At 40.4% G+C, this 23,070-nt stretch overlaps 1 protein-coding gene across 3 annotated transcripts; it reads left to right on the top strand.

Moving 5' to 3' along the window:
* Nucleotides 1–1,522: 1,522 nt before the first annotated feature.
* Nucleotides 1,523–14,057, top strand: ZNF235 (zinc finger protein 235). 3 transcript variants are annotated; one of them, XM_081031095.1, is made up of 5 exons: nt 1,523–1,599; nt 3,041–3,102; nt 5,015–5,141; nt 5,649–5,732; nt 10,794–14,057. In XM_081031095.1, exons 2-5 carry the CDS (start codon nt 3,088–3,090, stop codon nt 12,755–12,757), a joined length of 2,190 nt encoding a protein of 729 aa, XP_080887221.1. In that variant the 5' UTR covers nt 1,523–1,599; nt 3,041–3,087; the 3' UTR covers nt 12,758–14,057. The 3 variants fall into 3 exon arrangements, with proteins under 3 accessions (XP_080887221.1, XP_080887222.1, XP_080887220.1); XM_081031096.1 differs by having other exon boundaries at nt 1,571–1,599; nt 5,015–5,133; nt 10,794–14,051; XM_081031094.1 differs by lacking the exon at nt 1,523–1,599 and having other exon boundaries at nt 2,932–3,102; nt 10,794–14,051.
* The last annotated feature ends 9,013 nt before the right edge of the window (nt 14,058–23,070 follow it).

Raw genomic sequence — 23,070 nt, 5'->3', positions numbered from 1 at the left:
AACTAACAAGTGAGTTCATCAAAGTCGCAGGAAACAAGGGCAATATACAACAATCACTATTCTAGTCCTATACTAGTGGAAATTGAAATTAAGAAAGAAAATGGCAGTACTGTTTACAATAGCACCAAATATATAGAGGGAGGTGATGTGTGTGATCTCTATGCTACATCATACAAAATACTGATGAAAGATTTTTTTAAAAAACTCCAAAAATAGATTGGACCAGTTTATGGAATGGAAGACTCTGTATTGTTAAGCCATTTATCCTCGATCAACCTATAAATGCAACATAGTGCCATCAATATCTCAGTGGACATTTTTGCAGAAATTGACAAGATATTTCTAAAATCTACACAAAAAAACAAAGAAACAAGAATGTGTAAACATAAAAAATGAAAAACAATGTTGGAAGACTTACACTATCTGATCTCAAGATTTACTATAAAGCTACTGTAATCAAGATAGTGTGGTATTGGTGAAAGGATAGAAGCATAGAACAATAGAATATAATGGAGTCTACAAGTAGACCCACATGTATGTGGTCAATTGATCTTTTTTTAAATTGGGGAACAGTGTGTTTTTCCAGGACCCATCAAACTTCCAATTCTCAATTAATTTCAACCTTGCTTTCCTTGTGCTGACACCCTGCTGTCAAGGTGTCAAAGCTCTGTCAAGGTGGTGTTCTCCCTTTACTGTGATAAGCAATAAACTCCGTTTTTGTCTTATTAGCAAGTTGTATTGGTGATATTTGGGGAGCCAGCATTTGAAACAAGTTTGAGATCTAGTGTTCCGTAAGTTCTATGTTAGGCAGCCTAAATCATTTTTTATGTTTCCCATACCCTTTACTTCCCCTAAAACATTTAGGTTCCCCCCCCCCTCCCTTCTTCCACCTCCCTGCCCCGCAGTTCAAGCCGTTGTTTCTCAGACTAGTTGTGTAGGACACAGCTCCCTGGCCCATGCTGGTGTTATGAGCCTTGCACTCCCCCAGGCTGAGGCAGTCAGTGGCCAGTCGCCAGTCGGCCACTCACAGCAGCTCACGGCAGCTCTTGTTGGCTGCCGGCCACTCATGGCAGCACACAGCCCCCAACCTCCGGCTGCTCAAGGAAGCTCAGCTCCAGGGAGAGCTGTCATTCACAATCTTAGCTGTAGAGGGCGCAGCTCACTGGCCCATGTGGGACTCGAACTGGCATTAGGAGCATGGTGCTCCAACCGCCTGAGCCACCAAGCGAGTCCCAAAACATTTGGTTTTAAGCTTATTTTCATAGTGCAAGCTTTGCTTTTCTTTCTTATACAGATTCATTTTCAAAAATTCACAATTATTTTCTCATAAGCTTTAAGAAATGTTTAACGCCAAAAGGAATCTGACAGTTACAGCGGCAGAGAACTCAAACCCAACCCTCCTCTGTAGTCAAAACACAAGCAAGAGAATTGAAAGTGCTGTCCTGCGAGCTGCATCTTGGGAAATGTAGTACAGGAGTGCGTGAAATCTGAGGCGCTTTCCCTTGGGGATTCTGGGAAGTGTAGTCCAGGAACGGTATGTAGTCGCAGGCACTTCCGCTCCCGGGAAGGCGAGGTCGGGCGGAGATTGCTCGCAGTGAGGTGAGTTAACCCCACGTCCCGACGATTCCTCCGAGCCTTCTTGGCCTTGGCGTCGGGTGAGCAGTGACCCTGTCCCTCCTGGCTAAGGGAAGCCACGGCCAGCGGTAGAGGGCTGACATGGAGGCGGCGGCTGTACGCATCCGCCCCGCTGAGCCTCTCGCGTCAGGGCGGGCTTGCCTGGTGCTTGGAGTTTCAGGGTCTCCCGAGCCCTCACTCCCCCATCCTCCGAGCCAGGACCCAGCAGCCAGCTCTGCCTCTTTTCGCAGAGTTACTTGATCGCTCTTGGCCTCAGTTTCTCTTGACTAAAGAGGGTTAGTTCTTTACCATTGGTGTTCTTGTGATAATTAAATGAAGTTATATATTAAAAAGCTTAAAACAGTGCCCAGCGCATAGTAAAATGTTGGCTGTTACCATACATTTTGTTACAATAATCCGAAAGGAGCCCTGTATTTGCACGCGCCCGCGAACCCGGGATGGGGTCGCTGCCTGACGTGGGGCTGCACGCGGACTCCCGGCCTCCAGTTTGGGGAGGAGCGTGATCTTTCGGGGATCCTGGGGAAGGTCCTCTGGGGTTTATCCCGGACAAACTGTCGTGACGTCGGCTTTGCCGGGTGCCTGACTACAGGTGTAGTGAGGTCTTAACAAGTGTGCGTTGTTGTGTAACAACCCCGTATTGTGCATTTAAATGCAACGGGATTTCTCTTGCTTAGGTTTTTGTTAGTCATTATTTAACTTGCAAATGAGAGAAGGAACTTTGTTAAGGCTTTTCCAGCTTAATATCATTTGCAAGTAGTTACACCCGTTGGGGGGAAGACTCTGGCAATTGAACGGTCATGACCGACAGAACAGCCAGTCAGTTATTAGACTTTTCTAAGGGTAACTCATGGGACAGAACAATCATCTTTGAATTCTGGGTTTCTTAAAAGATTCGTTTTTTGGAAAGCACTTTCGCAAGGACAGTTTCGTAAAGCATAATACCACTGCTTGTCTTTAGCTACAGGAAATTGGGAATACGGGCATCGTTATCATCCCCATTGTCAGGTGACTGGAATGAGGCTCAGAGATTAATAACTTGCTCAAAGTTTACGCTGCTAGTGAGTCTAATAGAAAGTAATGCGTAGAAATGCCATAATTTCAGACATTTGGCCCCATTCAGTTATACTGCCTGTATGCTTGCCTCTCATTTCCTCTGATACCAGGCTCAGGAATATTCTAGAAGCTACAAGAAGCACTTAGGTTAGGGCTGTTTTAAGGGTTGTTCATGAATAATGGCAGCTGGTTGAGGAGGCCCAGGGGACGCTGGACTCCAGCCCGTTTCTTATTAAGGTTTGTTGCCACTGCCTCTGCCTAGAGAAAGGGGCACCCGTCATGTCCCCGTGGAGTGTCATGTGGACGAGCAGCATCCCTAGCATCTCTCTCATGATGGCTTTCCCTTCCCCAGCTTGGCCTTCCCGGAATTCTGCTTTCCCCCAAAGGAGGAGGAGAAAAATGACCAAGTTCCAGGTAAGTTGGGTCTTTGTTTCTTAAAGTGACATCTCTCATTTTTCAAAGGTTGGTCACATTTTCCTCCTGTTCAGGAAGGGTAAAATGGAACCAAAGGCACTTCACATATTATTGTATGCCAGGCTCTTGCTTTTTGCATATTTCCAAATACTGTGAAAGTTAGATATTTTTTTAAATAAAAAATAAATAGAAACTCCCACCTTATAAACACGTTTCCAAATTAGCTGTTTTCATTTTCCCACATTCCTTATCATTTGCATGTATACCGAATCATAGTTTAAGTACCATTTTGGGTTTTTAAAGTTTAATTTTATATCACCTACAACTTAAACGGCCACATCATTTTCCACAGTATACCTAATACTTCCCCGCTTCCTCCTCATTTATGTGGTTTATGAATTTTACCACTTCAAAGATGTTTGCAGTGAGTTTTTCTACATAAAACTTTTCTCCTCAAACAGGAAAAGTCTACAAATTTTTCTTTCCTTAAAGTTCTAGGGATTCAGTTGTTTTCTTATACGTGGTGCCTCACATTTTGTGGAAAGAATGTCTCAAGTATGGCTTGGTGCAACAATCCAGCTGGTACTGAAGTCAGAGGAAAGAATTTTAGTTGTTTTCAAACCAGAAGAGCTAGATTCTTTCTTTAATTCTAAGTTAAACCAGGGATGTATGATAGTTAAGTACCTGTTTTACTCACTGACGTGTTAGTATATTTTAAAGAAGTACATCCTAGGTCCAGTAGCACCCAGGACTGGCCAGCCATTTACTCCGTGAAAACCAGTGTGACAATATAAATGGTCTTGTCTTCATTGTAACAAACAGATTTGTGAACTTTCAGATCCCTGCTGAAGTCCACTCAGTCCCCAGCTGACACTTAACCTAAAAATAAAAGACCAAAGCGAGAGGCAATAGCTTCCCAGAGCCCAAAGAATAACTATTCAGGAATCAGTGCTTCAGGCAGAAACCCAGATAGTGGTCTGAGGAGGAGACCAAGGTGAGGGGTATTCATGAGAGAGGGAAGGGGAACAATTATATGAATAGAAAGAAGGCGTTTCTGTGGGTGTTAACAAGCTAAGGAAGGAATTTCTATAGGTACAGATAAACAGTGATGCTAATTCTAAAGAACCTTTCATTTTCAGTCCTGCAGTCATACTGTCCGCTTTCCTGTTAGCTTTGGAAACGGTTTGGAACACAGTGCTGCTTTAAGCCCATCCAAAGGTTATTTTCCCAGTTTTAACATTTCAAAGGTTTGAGGAATAAAGCTTGCAAGGCAGTTCCTCTGGGATGGCGGCTCTGATTCCACTTTGAAGAGTCTCCGTTTATATTTTTTTTTACACACTAAAGTTTCAATGACCTGAGCCAGGAGTTTCAAGTGTCCAGTTAGGGTAAATGGAGAGACCCAGAAGAAATGAGACTACCATTCAGGAGCATGAGGCCACGTGGCGTGTATGCCTGGCATGTCTGGTGGGTGAAGGACTCCAAGCGTAACGTTGCCCCTCACCTGGGGTCTCACCCAGTGAGAGAAGGAGATAGACTCTATTAAATACTGTTAGAACTAAATTCGCTCAGAATTTCTTACAAAATTTGGTACTGTCAGTCTAATTGTAAAACGTGTACATACTATGGTTTAATGGTGACAGTTCTGGAGACTATTTAACTATATAAAGGGCACCATGTTACATGTACAAAGTTTTTTTTTTTAATTTTTCTTTTCATTCCCTCCCTCTACCCCCCACCCCCAACATTTTTGCTGTGACTGGAAGGGGAAGAGGAGAAACACTACTAAAGAGACTTGTTCGGTCCCTTAGAGTCTGGAACAGCTTCATGCAGATCTCCTCCACTTTCTCAGCACTGCCCCTCTCCCAGTGGCCATTGGTCGTAAGATCGAGGGTGCCTGTGTTTGGTGTTGTAGGAGGCGGTGACCTTCAAGGACGTGGCTGTGGTCTTCACGGAGGAGGAGCTGGGGCTGCTGGACTCCGCCCAGAGGAAGCTGTACCGGGACGTGATGCTGGAGAACTTCAGGAACCTTCTGTCAGTGGGTGAGGACAGGCGCCCTGTGTAATGTGGCTTCATCCCCTTGAGCAGTGTTTCTCAACCTGGCACTATTGACATTTGGGGGCAGATAATTCTTTGTTGTGGGGACTGTCCTGTGCATTTTAGGCATTTGGTAGCCTCCCTGGGCTCTGCCCACTACTTCAAAGCATCAGGACTCCTTAGAGACCAGTTTCCCAGTCCCTTCGGAACACAGAGACAAGACAATTCTAGCCTTTTTTCCAAAGCAAACGTTTGTCTTTTGTAAATTAACTATAAGTGAACAGTTGAGCGTGGCTGTACCTGGCTCCTAATTTCACACATCTTTTTAAAACGTGTGGGTCATGAGCCATTGGTGGGTCACGAATTTAGTGAGTTGCATCAAAGTGTTTGATAAGCACTGCTCTGGGTAATGTGTGGAGAGGTGGGTAGAGCCTGGCACCATGGAATTGGAACCCACATGTTTAGTAGTTTTTACCGTGAATGTTTTCGCTTAACTCTTAATCTTTTCTCAGGGCATCAGTCCTCCAAGCCAGATGTGATATCTCAGCTGGAGAGGGAAGAAAAGCTCTGGATGATGGACATCCAGACCCAAAGAGGTAGGCATTTGGGGGAGAACTGCAGGGGAGACTTTGTAGGTAACAGTCCGTCATTCTGCCTCTGGGCACTCTTCCCCCACGCAGCAGTCTGAGAAAGACTTTGGGAACATGTCACATCGGGTCACTCCTCCTTTTCAAGCCCTCCACTGGTTTCCCAATTCCCTCAAAAAAACCCAAAGTACTTCAGGGGCCTGGAAAGCCCCGTGGTGTCTGCTCATTCTCCCAGCTTTACCATTCCATAGTTTTCTCCCGTCATTTCCTTATCCCTTTGGCTCCGCCGGCCTCACCTGTTTCTCACATGTGACAGTATTCTTCTGCGTCAGGACGTCTTCCTTTCTTCGGCTGGAATGCTGCTTTTCCATAAACCTCCAACCCCTCTTTCTTATTCAGTCCTGTCTCTGCTCAACTCATTTCATCCAAGGCCTTCTCTGGCCACTCTATTTAAAACACCATTTTCCCTTCACTCCACATCCTTAACTTTCAGCACTAGGGCACCAGAAATATTAGCATATATTGTAATTGTGGTAAAATATACATAACATAAAATTTATCATTTTTACCGTTTGAAGTGCACAGTTCAGTGGCATTAAGTTCTTTCACGTGGTTGTGCCAACATCACGACTGTTCATCTTCAGAACTTTTCAGTGTCCCAAACTGAGACTCTGTCGCCATTAAACAATCACACCCATTTCTCCCCTCACCCGTCACTACTGTTATACTTTCTGTCTCTATGAATTGGACCATTCCATGTACCTCACTGTAAGTGGAATCAGGTAGCATTTCTACTTTTGTGACTGGTTTATTTCATTTAGAGTGTTTTCAAGGTGGATCCGTGACGTAGCATGTGTTAGAACCGCTTTTTTAGGGCTGAATAATATGTCCGTTGATGGACATTTGGGTTGTTGGCCTAATACTTAATTCCTAATATTTGATTCTTTTGATGCTATTGTAAATGCAGTTGTTTTAATTGCCTTTTAGTTATTGTGAATAATGCTGCTGTCACGTAGGTGTACAAATATCTGTTCTATCCTTTTTTGTGTACATACAGAGTAGAATTGCAGGATCAGATAGTAATTCTATTTTTAATTTTTGAGGAGCTGCCATACTGTTTTCCACAGCAGCCCATACCATTTTGTGTCGCCACCAGCAGCGCACAAGGGTTCCAGTTTGCCGTATCCTCACCAATATTTGTTATTTCCTCCTTTTTTCTGTAATAGCCATCCTGTTGGGTGTGAAGTCGTATCTCATTGTTTTGATTTGCATTTTTCTAGTGATTAGTGATGTTGGGCATCTTTAATGGGCTTACTGACCATTGGTATATCTTTGGAGAAATGTCTACTCAAGTCTTTTGCTCATTTTTGAATCAGGGTGTTTGTTTTTTGTTGTTATGAATTTTCTGTGTATTCTGAATATTAATCCCACATCAGATAATATGATTTGCAAGTATTTCCTCTCATTTGATGTGTGGCCTTTTTACTCTATTGATAAGGTCTTTTGATGCACAGAAGTCTCTCATTTTCATGAAGTCATATTTGTTTTCTCTTTTGTTGCCTGTGCCAAATCTAAGAAATCATTGTCAAATCCAATATCGTGGAGTTCTTGCCTGTGTTTTCTTTTAGGAGTTTATAGTTTCAGCTCTTATGTTTAGGTCTTTGATGCATTTTCAGATAGTTTTTGTATGTAGTATAAGGAAGGGTCCAACTTCATTTTTTTGCATGTGGATATTCAGTTTTCTCAGAACCGTTTGTTGAAAAGACAGTCCTTTCCCCCACTGAATGGCTTTGGCACCCTTGTCAAAAATCATTTGACCATATAGGCAATGGCTTCTTTCTAGACTCGCTGGTCTATTCTGGTCTCTATGTATGTCTTCCTTTATGTCAGTACTACACTATTTTGATTACTGTAGCTTTATAGGAAGTTGTACAATTGGAATGAGTCCTCCAACTCTTTTCTTCTTTTTCAAGATTGTGTTGGTTCTTCGGGTTCCCTCGGGGTTTTCTATGAATTTTAGGATGAACTTTTCTGTTTTTATGTTGTTGGGATTTTGGTAGGGATTGCATTGAATCTGTAAATCCCCTCTGGGTAGCATCAGCATCTTAACAATATTAAATCTTCCAAACAAGAACATGGGATGTCATTCCATTTTTTTAACATCTTAATTTCTTATATTAATGTTTTATATTTGTGGTGTACAAGTCTTTCACCCTTTGGTATATTCCTATTTTATTATTTTTGATGCTATTGTAAATGGAATTGCTTTCTTAATTTCCTTTTCAGATTGTTCATTATGTATAGAAATGCCACTGGTTTTCATGTGTTGACATTGTATGCTGCTGCTTTGCTGAATTCACTTAATAGTTTTAACAGGTTGTTTTTGGGTTTTGGTTTTAGTTTTTTGTGGAATCTGTATTTCCAGCCAGGTCATCATCTCTCACTTATACCATCCATCCTATTCTCCCTGTCCCTCCCTCCAATACTTAAACAATCATATGACTTAGGTGAAGTTTTCTGGCAGCAATTTCAAATGTGACATTTATAGAAGTCACTGATACAACTGTGTAAACAAGGAGATTCCTATGGAGGAAAAGAGGAGAAATTACTGAAATGTTGAACCTTTTGCAATTCTCACTCAGGTGTGCTTGAAAGGGACTTCTTAGGAATAACAAGACACCCATTTCCCCTTTGTGCCTCTGAAGCCATTTCAGGAAGCTAGGCTAAAAGACCAAATATAACAAAATATGCTCCCATTGCTCTTATCACTTGGGAAATTTCAAGGGTTTGGGGAGCTGTAAGCCAGGAACCAGGGAGGAAGACCAAATATATATTTCTTTTAAATCACAATATAGTGTTTAGTATATAGGAATTATATATCTTTAATTGTCAGAAGTGTTTTATTTTTTTGATGCTATATAAACAATTATTTTTTAATTTCATTTTTCAGTATTTGCTTCTGCCATATAATAATGCAATTGATTTTTGTATGTCAACCTTGTAGCCTGCAACCCTCCTATATTCACCTATTCTAGAAGCACTTTTGTATATTCCCAAAGATTTTCTGTGTATAGAATAACCTCTGTAAATATAGTCTGACTTCTTTCCTTTCTAGTCTGCATGCCTCTTGTTCCTTTTTCCTGATGCAGGTAGGAAACGCTCATACTTTCACCACGGAGGATGGTGTTACCGGTAGGGCCTCTGCAGGTGTCCTTACTGGGTAGAGTTCCTTTCTCCTCCTAGTAGTTCAGTGCCTATTCATCACGAATGGGTATGGTACTTTGTCAATGCTTATTCTGCATTTATTGAGATGATCGTAGGATTTTTCTCTTTTTTATTGTTAATGTGGCAAAAGGCATTGATGATTAAATGTTAAATGATCACATGTTAAACCAACCTTACATTCCTGGGGTTAACCCCACTGATGCATTATGTACTACCCTTTTTATTATGTTTCTAGAAACAAAGATTTTTCTCTTTGTTAAGATTTTTGCACCTATGTTCACTGGGTATTTTTTTTATTTTAATGTTTTATTTTTAAGTTACAATTGACATACAATATTACATTACTTTCAGACGTACGACACAGTGACTAGCTATTTATGAAATTTATGAAGTGATCACTCTGATCGATCTAGTGCTCACCTGGCACTATATATAGTTATGACCACATCACTGCCTAGATTCCCTATGCTTTACGTACATCCCCATGACTAATTACGCCATGGTTCCCATAGTACTTCCTCAGGTGAGACAGAAACCAGTCCCAGGCTAGCCAGAACCATAAGCAAGTTCTATTCTTTCCTTTCCATCCTGAGGGAGGAACCAGGAATGGGGCAGAGGCTTCCCACCCGCACCACACTGTGCCAGCCTGGCTGAGGCAAGTGGAAACACCAGGACATTTTGTACAGTTTTGAGTTCAGCTTGTTTTGGTTAGATGTTCTCTTAGTTGTTACAGCTTCTCAACTGGTTTTACAAGTTTTCAAAGTGAGTTTTTTCCATATGTGTTGATGATTAGGTGCTGCCGTGGGAGAGGGACGGGAGCTGCGTACCCTGCCATGTTGCTTACCTCACTCTCTCCTTTGCTCTTTGACCGTATGTGACAGTTATTTTAGAGTCTTCGATACTCTGATACCTGTGTTTCTTTGTGGGTAGTTTGTTGCAGTCACTTTATTTTCTTCCTTTAAATAGGCCACATCTTCCTGTTTATTTTATACTTTTATTGTTTTTGTTGAAAATAGGGCATTTGAGAAAACAGCCCCCTCTTCCAGTCTTTGCCAACGGGCTTTTTCCCCCAGGACGATCCATGTACAGGGTGTGTTCTGAGCCTACGGGTCTGCCCCAGGGTGAGGGCTTAAGGTCTTCTCAGGTCTTTTTCTAAATTAATGTCTTTCCTGGGTCTGTGTGTATGATTGCTCGATTTCCTCATACACAGATGCTTTTAAATCTCTTCATCTCCCAAAAAGTGCCACCCTAGGTTTTTTTGATGTTAGATGTTCTAGTCCATTCCTTCACACATAATCTCTTTCTTCAGGCTTTGGTGAGTCTGTAGTCCCCCTGTAGCTTCCATGAAGAGTGTCTGCTGCTTTCACCCATCCTGTCTCTGAGTCGGGCAAAGCAGAGAACTGATTCCTCAGGCATCCCCAAGACAGGTTACAATATTGCAAAGAAAGTCTACTCTGCTGTATCCAGGTCAAGGTGGGGAATTGGGAGGTAGCCTGCTGCATCCTTCAGACCATACCATACCAAAAGTAAAAATGATGCGATATTTAAAAGTAGTTGTATATAGTGGGGAATGGGAAGAACCACTCACAGACCCAAGAAGACCTTATCCCCTCAGTCTTGGCTGATCCCAAATTTCATACCTTTGTAAATATGCCTTGCTCTTGATTGGATGCTCTTTTGATTGCTGTAGACCTTCAATCCTTTTCCAGAACTCTTACATATTTCTTGTCTCTAGTTGTTTTTTTAATGTTTCCTGGGGGAACAATGGCTTGCAGCTTCCTTAATCGCTTTCTTGCTGACGTCAGTCTCTTTGTCCTTAATTCTTTATTCTCTTGTTCCTTCCAGGAGGCAGCAATGAAAATGAGATGGACACTCTTCATGAAGCCAGAGTAAGGTGCCTTTCATTGGGAGAGCTTCCATGCTGGCAAATCAAGAAACATGTTGTGAGTAAATTAACCAAAAGTCAAGACTCCATGATACATATTCAAGAAAAGAGTTCTCAACTCTGTAAAGAACACAATTCCCCCCATCAGGTGGGAACCGGAATATCCATTCAGGCTCCTGTGGAAGACAGCTGTATACTGAATCTCCTAGAGGGTCATTCCGGTATTAATGAAAAGCAAGACTTTCCAGCTGCGAGAGCCCAGAATCCCTGGAGTAAACTATATCTGAACGAAACACAGAATTACCAGAGAAGTTGTAAGCAGACACCAGTGAAAAACAAATTATGTCTATTTGCTCCGTGTGTTAACATTTTCAGTTGTATTTCACACCACCATGATGATCCAGTCCACACAAGAGATGAAGCTCACAGCAACAAGGGCTGTGGTGTAGACATGTCCAAGGTGTCACCTCTTGCCCAGCTCAGGACAATCCACACAGGACAGAACACCGACCAGTGTAACGAATGTGAAAAGGCATTCAGTGACTGCACGAGTCTTCAAGTTCATCAGCAGGTACACTTGGGAAAGCAGTCCCTTACATACAGTACAAACAAGAAGGATACCGTCCATGTTCAACCAAGTGTTCGTGCAGGAAAAAAACGCTATTGGTGTCATGAGTGTGGCAAGGGTTTCAGTCAGAGCTCAAACCTGCAGACTCATCAGAGAGTCCACACAGGGGAGAAACCCTATTCGTGCCATGAGTGTGGTAAGAGCTTTAATCAGACCTCACATCTTTATGCTCACTTGCCTATTCACACAGGAGAGAAGCCCTACCGATGTGAAAGTTGTGGGAAGGGCTTCAGTCGCAGCACAGATCTTAATATTCATTGCAGAGTCCACACTGGAGAGAAACCTTACAAATGTGAGATATGTGGAAAGGGCTTCACTCAAAGATCCCACCTTCAGGCCCACGAAAGAATTCACACTGGAGAGAAACCATACAAATGTGCAGATTGTGGCAAACGCTTTAGTTGTAGCTCAAATCTTCATACCCACCAGAGAGTCCACACTGAAGAGAAACCATACAAATGTGACGAGTGTGGTAAGTGCTTTAGTTTGAGTTTTAATCTTCACAGTCATCAACGAGTCCACACGGGAGAAAAACCATATAAATGTGAAGAATGTGGGAAGGGTTTTAGTTCAGCTTCAAGTTTCCAGAGCCATCAGAGGGTTCACACAGGAGAGAAACCATTTCGATGTAATGTGTGTGGGAAGGGCTTCAGTCAGAGTTCATATTTTCAAGCCCATCAGAGAGTCCACACTGGAGAAAAACCATACAAATGTGAGGTGTGTGGGAAGCGCTTCAATTGGAGCTTGAACCTTCACAATCATCAGAGAGTCCACACGGGAGAGAAACCCTATAAATGTGAAGAGTGTGGGAAGGGTTTCAGTCAGGCCTCAAATCTTCAAGCTCATCAGAGTGTCCACACTGGGGAAAAACCATTCAAATGTGAAGCGTGTCAGAAGCGATTCAGTCAGGCCTCACATCTTCAAGCCCATCAGAGGGTCCACACTGGAGAGAAACCATTCAAATGTGATACCTGTGGTAAGGCCTTCAGCCAGAGGTCAAATCTTCAAGTCCATCAGATAATTCACACCGGTGAGAAACCATTTAAATGTGAGGAGTGTGGGAAAGAATTCAGTTGGAGTGCTGGGCTCAGTGCCCATCAGAGGGTCCACACGGGAGAGAAACCCTATACATGTCAGCAGTGTGGGAAGGGCTTCAGTCAGGCCTCACATTTTCACACACATCAGAGGGTCCACACTGGAGAGAGACCTTACATATGTGATGTGTGTTGTAAGGGCTTCAGCCAGAGATCACACCTTGTATATCATCAGAGAATCCACACTGGAGGGAATCTATAGAAATGTGAGGTGTGATGTAGCCTTCAGTTAAGAGTTCACATCTTTGTCTCCATTGGAAAGTCTGTGCTGGTAATTGTGGAAAGTTCCTTCAGAACTCAGAAGCTTTAAGGAATCATCACAGGAAAGAAGCTCTACGAAATGCTGTTCTAAGGACTCAGGTGGGAGGTGAATTCTTTATAAACATCAGATTTCACGTGTGACAGAAAACTGGTTTTATAAATATGGTCAGTGGTTATACCAGAGTTTTGAATGTCATAATTCTCAAGATGAATACTATTGAAGACTCTTAAATTTCATTGGAGTCTACCCAGCAGAAAGGGCTTATAAAAGCGTATGGATAGGACTTTAACAAAAGGATAAAGATGGATAAACAATATTGATGTCAACTCCAGTGTAACCTCCACGTAGGCAGGGGTACTTTTCACCACTGTCTCTCTACCTTGTAGAACTGCTTGACTGGTAGTGGGTACCCAGCAATTACTAAAAGTGGAGAAAAATCCTATAATTAGGACAAGTATTTAAAAATTCTAGTCAATTCCCTACCTTAAATTCATAACAACATACTGAAAAAGACTCCTGCAAATAGCCTTAAGATTCGTTTCAGGAAATACTGAACTACAGAAAAATCATATAATTCTGCCATCCACAATAATAGACATTTGGACAAGATTTGTGAATGGCTCCCATCCCCCAGCGAGCCTCAGTGTGTACAGTGTAATATTTAGCCAATCATTAGCTTGTATTTTATAGGCTGAAATGTACTGTTTTTTTTATTAATCCAATGACTGAATTTGTAAGATTGGAAATTTTGAACCCTAACTCATTATGGTAGGGTTTTACTGTAATTGTTTCAAAGTGTTAAAAGTGGTTACTTATGACAAAATTTCAGTAAACTTGAATTGTTAATAATGGGTTTTGTCTCATTATTTCCATGCAGGCTTAGGTCAAATTGCCTTTTCTGCACAGTCCTTCCTCCATCCTGACCTTTTTAGGCAGGGGCTTGGTCAAATTTCAAGGACATTAATTTTGTCACACTCCACCCTTGTTTTTCCTGCTAAAATGGGGAGGGGGCAGTGGTACAAGAAACTATTTAATTTTTATTGAATTTCATTAAATGTAACAATTTACATGTACTGGAACTTACACAGCACTCTGTTCAACACCTCTTGGTAGAGGGAACATTAGCTGGTCCATATGTATCAAAACACCCTTTGACCTGGCAACCCTAGCACTGGAGGTTTTGCTTAGGAGATTAGAAAAAGTGAGAAAGAGCATACACAGAGATCTTCATACTGAATTTAAAAAAAAAAAAGGAAATATCAGCAAAATATCTGCATGTGTTTCAATAACGTACAGCCATGAAAAAGTGGATATAGATGAGAGTACGTCAGCAGCATGGTAGCATGAGAGGACCTGCAGGTCTCTCCGCTAAGTTACAAGTTGGACAGCTATAATTCAACAAAGGAGTCCCTGCTCAACACTCAAACACGTCTGAGCTCCGTGCATTGAGAAATCTGAAGGTGGATGTGTCTGAGCAAACAGCAGAGATGGGACAGGGCAGAGGACAGGGACAGAAGCCGGGTGCAGCACGTCACCTGCCACGGCTCCCATAGATGCAATAGCATTGAAGGATGGGGGTACAAACCCCACTGGGCAAACCAGAGAGGCAGAGATAATAGTCGGGCCTGGGTGGTTGGCACACGTAGAAGCTACTAGGATCACGGTCAAAGTCAGAGATGTGCAGATGGTCGCAGTGTTCCACAGCCCGCCAGCACCAGACAAAAGATTCCACAGATGCTGGAACCCATCCACCCCCTCCCCGTGGCCCACTCAGCAGACTGCAAAAGGGATGAAAAAAGCTTTCCAGCTTAAGTGGTCTACTCACTGTGGCTAAACCCACTAGTAAGAGCAGAGCCGCAGACACATAATCCACTTGCCCCTGCCCCCAGCCAATCCCTCCATCCATTTCTGTGCAGCTGGGTAGAGGCAGCTGGGTAAACTCAGATTGGCTCTGCTGGCAGCTTCTGGCTACAGGAAAGTGGTTCTGGGAACACACAGGAGACCCACAGTCCACCACTTCCAGTCCACTGGAGAGGTGCCCTGAGACCAAGGTGATTGGGTCTTAAAGGGGACACCCACCTCTTCAAGGAATGTGGGGCATTTTCCTCAGCCAAAGCTATAACACCCCACAGAGATGCCCCAAGCCCCAGCAGTGCAGATGACAGGAAAACTTGCACTTCAGTACTACCTACTGAAAAAAGACCTCTACATGTCAATCTGCTATACACTGAAGTATCAAATACATTAAAAGTTATTCCCACAAATTCCCAGGCAGAGAAATAATCCAAGCATGCTGAATAATCAATAATGAGGGAATTCAGAAAGAAAATGAAAAATCTTCAGGAAATAAAAGACATGGAAGTATGTGATTTAAATGATGGAGAACTCAAGATTGCCATTCTGAAAAAACTCGGCAAGATACAAAAAAACTCAAAGGCAGATCAGTGAACTCAAAAATCAAAATGAACAATGGGGATTGAAACTATTAACAAAAGAACGAAACAAATTTAGAGCTGAAGAACTCAGTAAAAGAGATGAAGAATAAACCAGTGGGCTTAGGAAACAGAATAGACCACGTGGAGGAAAGAATTAGTGACATAGGAGATAGAAATCTAGAAATGACTCAGGTGGAAGGAGAATCTAGAGTAATAAAATGAAAGAACTGTATGGTAACTAACTCCATTAGAAAGGGCACTATAAGAATAATGGTTATACAAGAAGGAGACAAGGGGAAGAAGGGGGAAGAGCACCTATCAAATAATCAACAAGAACTTGTCAAACCTAAGGAAAGAACTGGATCCTCGAATCTAAAAGTGTTTTCCAGAGCATATTAGATTAAAACTGTCAAAAAGTAATGACAAAGAATTATCAAGGCAGCCAGGGAAAAGAAAACAGTAGCCTATAAAGGAAACCCTATTAGATTATCATCAGATTTTTCAGCAGAAACCATACAAGCTAGAAGAGAGTGGAACCAAATATTCAAAGTAATGCAAGAGAAATCACCATCAAATAAAAATATATCCAGGAAATTTATCCTCTAGATATGAAAGAGAAATAATGGCTTTTGCAGACATACAGAAGCTCAGGGAATTTACCACCACAAGACCTGTAATACAAGAAGAGCTGAAAGATGCTCTTCTATCTGAAACAAAAAAAGACAAAAGGATACAAAACTATGAGTAATATGATTACTCAGACAGAAGCAGAAAAGTTCAACCCTTGTTCAGAATCCAGTATTAAACATTTAAATATAAAGGTTAAAGGAGGTAAAAACATTTAAAAAGAAAATGACAGTAGCTCCTTCAATTTAGAAATGAACACACAGCATAAAAAGGATAATTTGTGACAACAAAGGGGAGTGGGAAAAGGACTGAACTAGCACAGGTGAATAGAGGTAAGATGCAATAAGAAGAAAAAGGACTACTGTATGGATGAAACATTCTTTTGCATAAGCCTAATGGTAACCACACACACAAAAAATCTAGAACTGAGACACAACATAAAAAGGAAAGAGGAAAAATGATAGAATACCACCAAACTACACAGACAGAAACACAGGGGAAAGAAACAATGGAGACAACAGAGCAACCAGAAAAGAAAATAAAATGCCTATAGGAAATCTCCATATTTCAATAATCACCCTAAATGTGAATGGACTGAATTCACCAATTAAAAGGCACAGAGTAGTAGGGTAAATCAAAAAACAAAACCCAACTATACATGCTGCCTTCAAGAGTCACATCTCAGCTGCAAAGACAAACACAGACTCAAAGAGATGTGGAATATGATGATATTCCAGGCAAATGGCATCCAGAGAAAAGTGGGTGTAGCCATACTTCCATCAAAAAAATAGATTCCAAGATAAAAAGTAACAAGAGACAAAGATGGACATTTTATAATGATAAAGGAGACAATACAGCAAGAGGACATAACACATCAATATATACGTATGCACCCAACCTGGGACCACCAAAATATATAAAACATCTAACAGGACTAAATGAAAAACTGGAAAAAACTAACAACACAATAAATAGTTCTGGGGAAATTAGAGAGCTACATGCAAAATAATGAAATACTGCTATTTGACACCATACACAAAAATTAACTCTTAAATGGATCAAGGACTAAATATAAGACATGAAAAAATAAAATACATAGATGAAAACACAGGTACTAAACTTACAGACCTTGGTCTCAGAGAGGATTTGATGAATTTGACCCCAAAGGCAAGGGAAGCAAAACCAAAAATAAACAAATGGGACTACATCAAACTAAAAGGCTTCTGCACAGTAAAAGAAACCAAGAAATCAAAAAGGCAACCAATGGAATGGGAGACCATGCTTGCAAACGATACCTCTGATAAGGGGCTAATATCCAAAATACATAAAGAACTCATACAACCCAACATTAAAAAAATAATCCCATTTAAAAATGGGCAGTGGACCTGAACAGACACTTTTCCCAAGACATATAAATGGCCAACAAATCGATGAATACGATATTTAAATTCACTAGCTATTAGGGAAATGCCAATCAAAACCACAATAAGATACCACCTCACACCTGCCAGAATAGCTGTTATCAACAAGACAATTAATAATAATATTGGACATCATGTAGAGAAAAACGAATCCTCATACACTGTTGGTAGGAATGTAAATTACTGCAGCCACTATGAAAAACAGTTTGGAGGTTCCTTAAAAAATTAAGAACAGAATTACCATATGACCCAGCAATCCCTCTTCTGGGTATCTACCTGAAAAATGTGAGAACATTTATTTGTAAAGGTGACCAAGAATGTGAGCAAGCCTAGGCACAGCCACTACCGTGGGCACCTCACCAAGCACACCAAGTTTGAGTGGGACAAGATCCGAGGTGTGTGGCTTTGCTCCCTATGAGTGGTGTGTCATGGAGCTGCTCAAGACCTCTAAGGACAAGCAGGCCCTGAAGTTAGTTCATCAAGGGTGGGAACACACATCTGCGCCAAGAGGAAGAGAGAGGAGCTGAGCAATGTCCTTGCAGCCACGAGGAAGGCAGCAGCCAAGAAGGACTGAGTCCCATTCCCTCTGTGTGTAATAAAACCTTCTCAGAAAAAAAATCCCACTTACAATTACATCGAAAAGTATAAGATACCTAGGAATAAATTTAACCAAGGCGGTAAAAGACCTGTTCTTGGAAAACTGTAAGACAGTGAAGATACAAATAAATGGAAGAATATACCATGCTCATGGATAGGAACAATTAATATCATTAAAATGTTCCCACTTCCCAAAGTAATCTATAAATTCAATGCAATTCCTATCAAAATACAAATGGCATTCTTCACAGAACTAGAAAAAATAATCCTAAAACTTACATGGAACCACAAAAGACCCCAAATAGCCACAGCCATCTTGAGAAAGAACAAAGTTGGAGATATCATGCTACCTGGTATCAAACTATATTACAATGTATAGTAATCAAAACAGCATGGTACTGGCATAAAAGCAGACGCATAGATCAGTGGAACAGAACAGAGAGCCCAGAAATAAATCCATGCCTATATGGTCAATTAATCTAAACAAAGGAGGCAAGAATATATAATGGGGTAAAGACATTCTATTCAATAAATGGTGCTGGGGGAAACTGCACAGATGCACACAAAAGAATGAAACTGGACCACTTTCTTACACCATATACAAGAATAACCTCAGAATTGGTTAAGGACTTAAATGTAATACCAGAAACTGTAAAATACCTAGAAGAAAACATAAGCAGTAAATCCTTAGACATCACTCTTAGTATTAATAATATTGGATATGTCTCCTTGAGCAACTGAAACAAAAGGAAAACTAAACACATGGGACTACAGAAAACTAAAAAGTTTTTGCACAACAAAGGAAACCATCAAAAGGAAAAGACAACTACTGAATGGGAAAAGATATTCGCTAATGACATATCCGATAAGAGATTGATATCCAAAATATACAAGGAAATCATACAACTTAACAACAGAAAAATCAAACAATCCAAATAAGAAATGGACAGAGGAACTGAATAGACATTTCTCCAAAGAGGAAATACACGGCTAATAGACACATGAAATGATACTCGTCACTAATCATCAGAGAAATGCAAATTAAAACCACAATGAGATACCACCTCACTTCTGTCAGAATGTCCATCCAATAAACCAACAAACATCAAGTGTTGGTGAAGATGTGGAGAAAAGGGAACCCTCGTGCACTGTTGGTAACATTGCAAATTGGTGCAGCCACTATGGAAAACAGTATGGAGCTTCCTCAGAAAATTAAAAATAGAACTACCATATGATTCAGCAGTCCCACTTCTAGGTAATTATCCAAAGAAATTCCAAATAATAATTTGAAAAGATATGTGCACCCCTGTATTCACTGCAGCATTATTTACAATAGCCAAAATATGGAAGCAACCTAAGTGTCCATCAGTAGACAAATGAACAAAGAAGTATGGTGGGGTTGGGGGGTGGGAGATGAGGGTAAAGGGGATCAAATATATGGTGATGGAAGGAGAACTGACTCTGGGTGGTGAACACACAATGGGATTTATAGATGATGTAATACAGAATTGTACACCTGAAATCTATGTAATTTTACTAACAATTGTCACCCCAATAAATTTAAAAAAATTTTAAAAAGTCTGCTAAATATATACAATGGAATATTACTCAGCCATAAAAAGAATGAAATCTTAGCATCAACAACATGAATGGACCTAGTACATATTATGCTAAGTAAAATAAGACAAAGACAAATATCATATGATTTCACTTATAGGTGGAATCTAGGAAGCAAAATATATGAACAAACAAAACAGAAACACATAGATACCAAGAAGAAATCGATGGCTGCTAAATGGGAGGAGGCTTGGGGAGCTGAGTGAAAAAGGTGAAGGGATTAAGAAGTACAGATTGCCAGTTATAAAAACAGTCACAGTGATGTAAAGTGTCGGGAAGATAGTCACGAATACTGTGATAACTGTTTGGTGTCACATGGGTACTAGACTTATCAGGGGGATCACTTTGTAAGTTATATCAATGTCTAATCACTACATTGTATACCTGAAACTAATATAATATTGTATGGCAACTGTAATTTAAAAATAAAAAACAAAATCAATCATGAAAGTAGCTGAAGAAAAATGATGTTGCAGAGGGAAGCAACATCAAATGATTCAAATGACTGCTGACATTTGAAAATAACGTCACAGCAGAAAACTAGGGCAGAAAGAAAAGCAGTATCTTTAGCTGCAGCAAGGGGAGAAAAAACCATAATTCTATATTCAAAGAAAATATACTTTCAGAATAAGGGCAAAATCAAGACATTTTCAAATAGAGGGCCACAGAGAGAATTCACTGCCAGCAGAATTGCATGACAAATGCTCAAGGTCTTCAGACCAAACAGAAATGACACTGGAAACAGGGAAATAAGGAAATAAGGAAGAACTCCAGAAATGGTAAGTATCTGGAAAAGTATAAAATACTATTTTTCTTAATTTACTCAATATACGTGTTACTGAAGATGCAAAAATATACTACAGAGGGGGCCAAAAAGTATGCACATGTTAAGAAAGGAAAACTGCATTAAAACTGTAATACTCAATATATACCGATTACAAAAGATGAATCCAAGTCACGTGTGACTTCTGCAATTACAAGAGGTGCTCAGTGGTTCCCATCAGCATCCAGACACTTCTGATTACGGCGAACTACTGCCTGAGCAACGTTTACCAGTGTCCACTCCTATCCATTTTTTGGCACCCCCGGTATGTGTAGATGTAATATGTACACAAATACATTACTCACTTTACATGAATGATACAATATTAACTCTAACATAAAAAGTTAAAGAGCCTTATCATGAAAACAGTGAAAAATGCAAAGAGGTACAGCTGAAAACCCAAGATGATAAAAATGGAATGCTTAAAAATCTTTAGTCCAAAAGACAGCAGGAAAGTACAGAAGAATAAGTAACAAGAGTGAGAAATATAACAAATAGTGAAATTATAACCCTAAATATAACCACATAAATAATTACATTAAATGTTAATTGACTCTACAAAGGCAAGGATTGAATGGATTAAAAAGTAACTACGGTATGTACTTTCTTCAAGAAGTGTATATTAGACACCGAGAGAGGTTGAAAATACATAAATGGAAAAGTTCATATAAAGAGTAAACTTGAGAAGGTTTGGAGCAATTATAGTAACGTTAGATAAAGTAGATTTCTCACAAAGTCTATTACAGAGCTAAAGCGGAATTTTTTACAATGATAAAAAGGTCAATACATCAGTAACACAATTTTTAAATGTTTATGTGACAAATCACAAAGTTTTAAAATACATGAAACAAAGCTTACAAAAATCAAAGGGAAAAAATAGGAAAATCAAAATCAGAGGTAAAGATTTCACCTCTCTCTCTTAAACAACACGGGACAAATCAGTGAAAACAATTATAAACAATATCAATCTCCCTGATCTAATGGGTGTTAGATGTTAGAACACTGTACCTAAGAACAACTGAACACTCACTGTTTAACTGTTAATTGAAAGTGTAACAGAAAAATTTGGTGACATAAAAGGAAGTTTTTTTAATCTGGGCATGAATTAACTTAGTCATTTTACATAAAAAGACCCAAATTGTACCGTGTTTCCCCAAAAATAAGACCTAGCCGGACAGTCAGCTCTAATGCGTCTTTTGAAGCAAAAATTAATACAAGACCCGGTCTTATTTTAATATAATACCCCGTTTTATATTAATTTTTGCTTCAAAAGACGCTTTAGAGCTGATTGTCCGGCTAGGTCTTATTTTCGGGGAAACTCGGTACTCAAGGCAGCAAGGGGCTACAAACTCCACAACCACAGGGGTTCTCAGTAAGATTTGGACTTGTGTCAGGTGATGTTGGGGAGGGTGTTAAAAAGTGGGGCTTTGTTGATTGGATGCGGTCAGGGAGTGGGGGTAATTCTGTGATTGGGTATATTATCGTGTCTTCTGTAGAAGGATGGAAAAGTTGACCAACGCTACAGGTGTGACTGGTAAGAAGAAGCAGCCATTCAGATCAGCCAGGAGAGGGGGCTGGTTGGTCACCTGTTGTTGGAATTCATGTTTTGTCCCTGTAGAGACATGACTGCAGAGTGGTCTAAGCTATGCATTGATGTATTGTGGTAACAATGTGGCCTTGTGCAACATTGATTTTCTGTGAAGTTGATTAGGTACAAAAGAGGGCAGGAAGTGGGAAACAGCGAACAAAGAAAATGGTAGACCTAATTAAAAACATGAAGGAAATTCCAAACACTTCAGGAAACATAAACAGTCGAAGAACACAATAATCAAAAGACAGAGATTGCCAAAATCAATATTATTAAATGACAACTACATGTTGTTTCCAAGAGAAGCACTTTAATTATAATGACACCGGTAGGCTAAGAATAAAATGATGGGAAAAGATTTATCCCATGTATACATGTAGATATGAACAAAACCAACTCCATCTCAGATGTCAGGTCATGTTTAAGTTTCATGCTATGACCTTTGACCAAACTCACTGTCTTTAATGAATATATCAAAGCCTTCTAGTTGATGATTATCTGTGTTCCTTAAAATGTAGCCATAAATATTTATTAGTAACCACCAGAGTGGCGTGACAACCAAGATAAATATCCAACTGGTGATGGTATTAATTTTAAACAATCATCTATCAAAGACCACCAGGAGGTATGGCTGCTGGCGCTACGGCATTCTTTGTCCCTTTGTCTTGTCAATCATTAGTATCTGAGTTATACCATAAAAACAATATAGTCACCGGAGCCTATAATGGAGTATAATCTGCACGGAATTGCTGGGTCGTCAGTTCCAGTCCAACCCAATCTTCCCGCAAGTAAATTATCTTGTATTAAATTCTGTTATGTTCTGTGGAGTTGTCTGCTTCATTGTCGATCTTAAGCTATTGTCTCATTATGGTGGCCATTATGCCTGTGCCCCACCGTCAGACACCACGCAAACATGAATCAAAGGAAAGCTAGAGCTGTTAGAGAAATGCACATTAAAGCCATGACAGGATACCATTACACACCTAGCAGAATGGATGAAATTTGAAAATAATTACAATGTCAAGTTCTAGTGAGGATGGGGAGCAACTGGATATCTTATAAGTTGCTGGTGGGAATGTAAAACGGTAGTCACTCTAGAAAAAGAGTTTGGCAGTTTCTTTAAAAACTAAACATGCAACTACCAT

The sequence above is a fragment of the Rhinolophus hipposideros genome, assembly GCF_964194185.1.
Source record: "Rhinolophus hipposideros genome assembly, chromosome: 21".
Taxonomy (NCBI): domain Eukaryota; kingdom Metazoa; phylum Chordata; class Mammalia; order Chiroptera; family Rhinolophidae; genus Rhinolophus; species Rhinolophus hipposideros.
Note: the sequence above shows the minus strand (reverse complement) of the source record. Positions and strands in the feature narration are given on the sequence as shown.

What these genes read in the sequence shown, in the direction of transcription:
- ZNF235 (XM_081031094.1), top strand. Translation starts at nt 2,968, where the DNA reads ATGTCCCCGTGGAGTGTCATGTGGACGAGCAGCATCCCTAGCATCTCT. An exon ending in CAGGAACCTTCTGTCAGTGG is followed by an intron (nt 5,142 to 5,648) that starts GTGAGGACAGGC and finishes ATCTTTTCTCAG; the next exon opens with GGCATCAGTCCTCCAAGCCA. An exon ending in GGACATCCAGACCCAAAGAG is followed by an intron (nt 5,733 to 10,793) that starts GTAGGCATTTGG and finishes TGTTCCTTCCAG; the next exon opens with GAGGCAGCAATGAAAATGAG.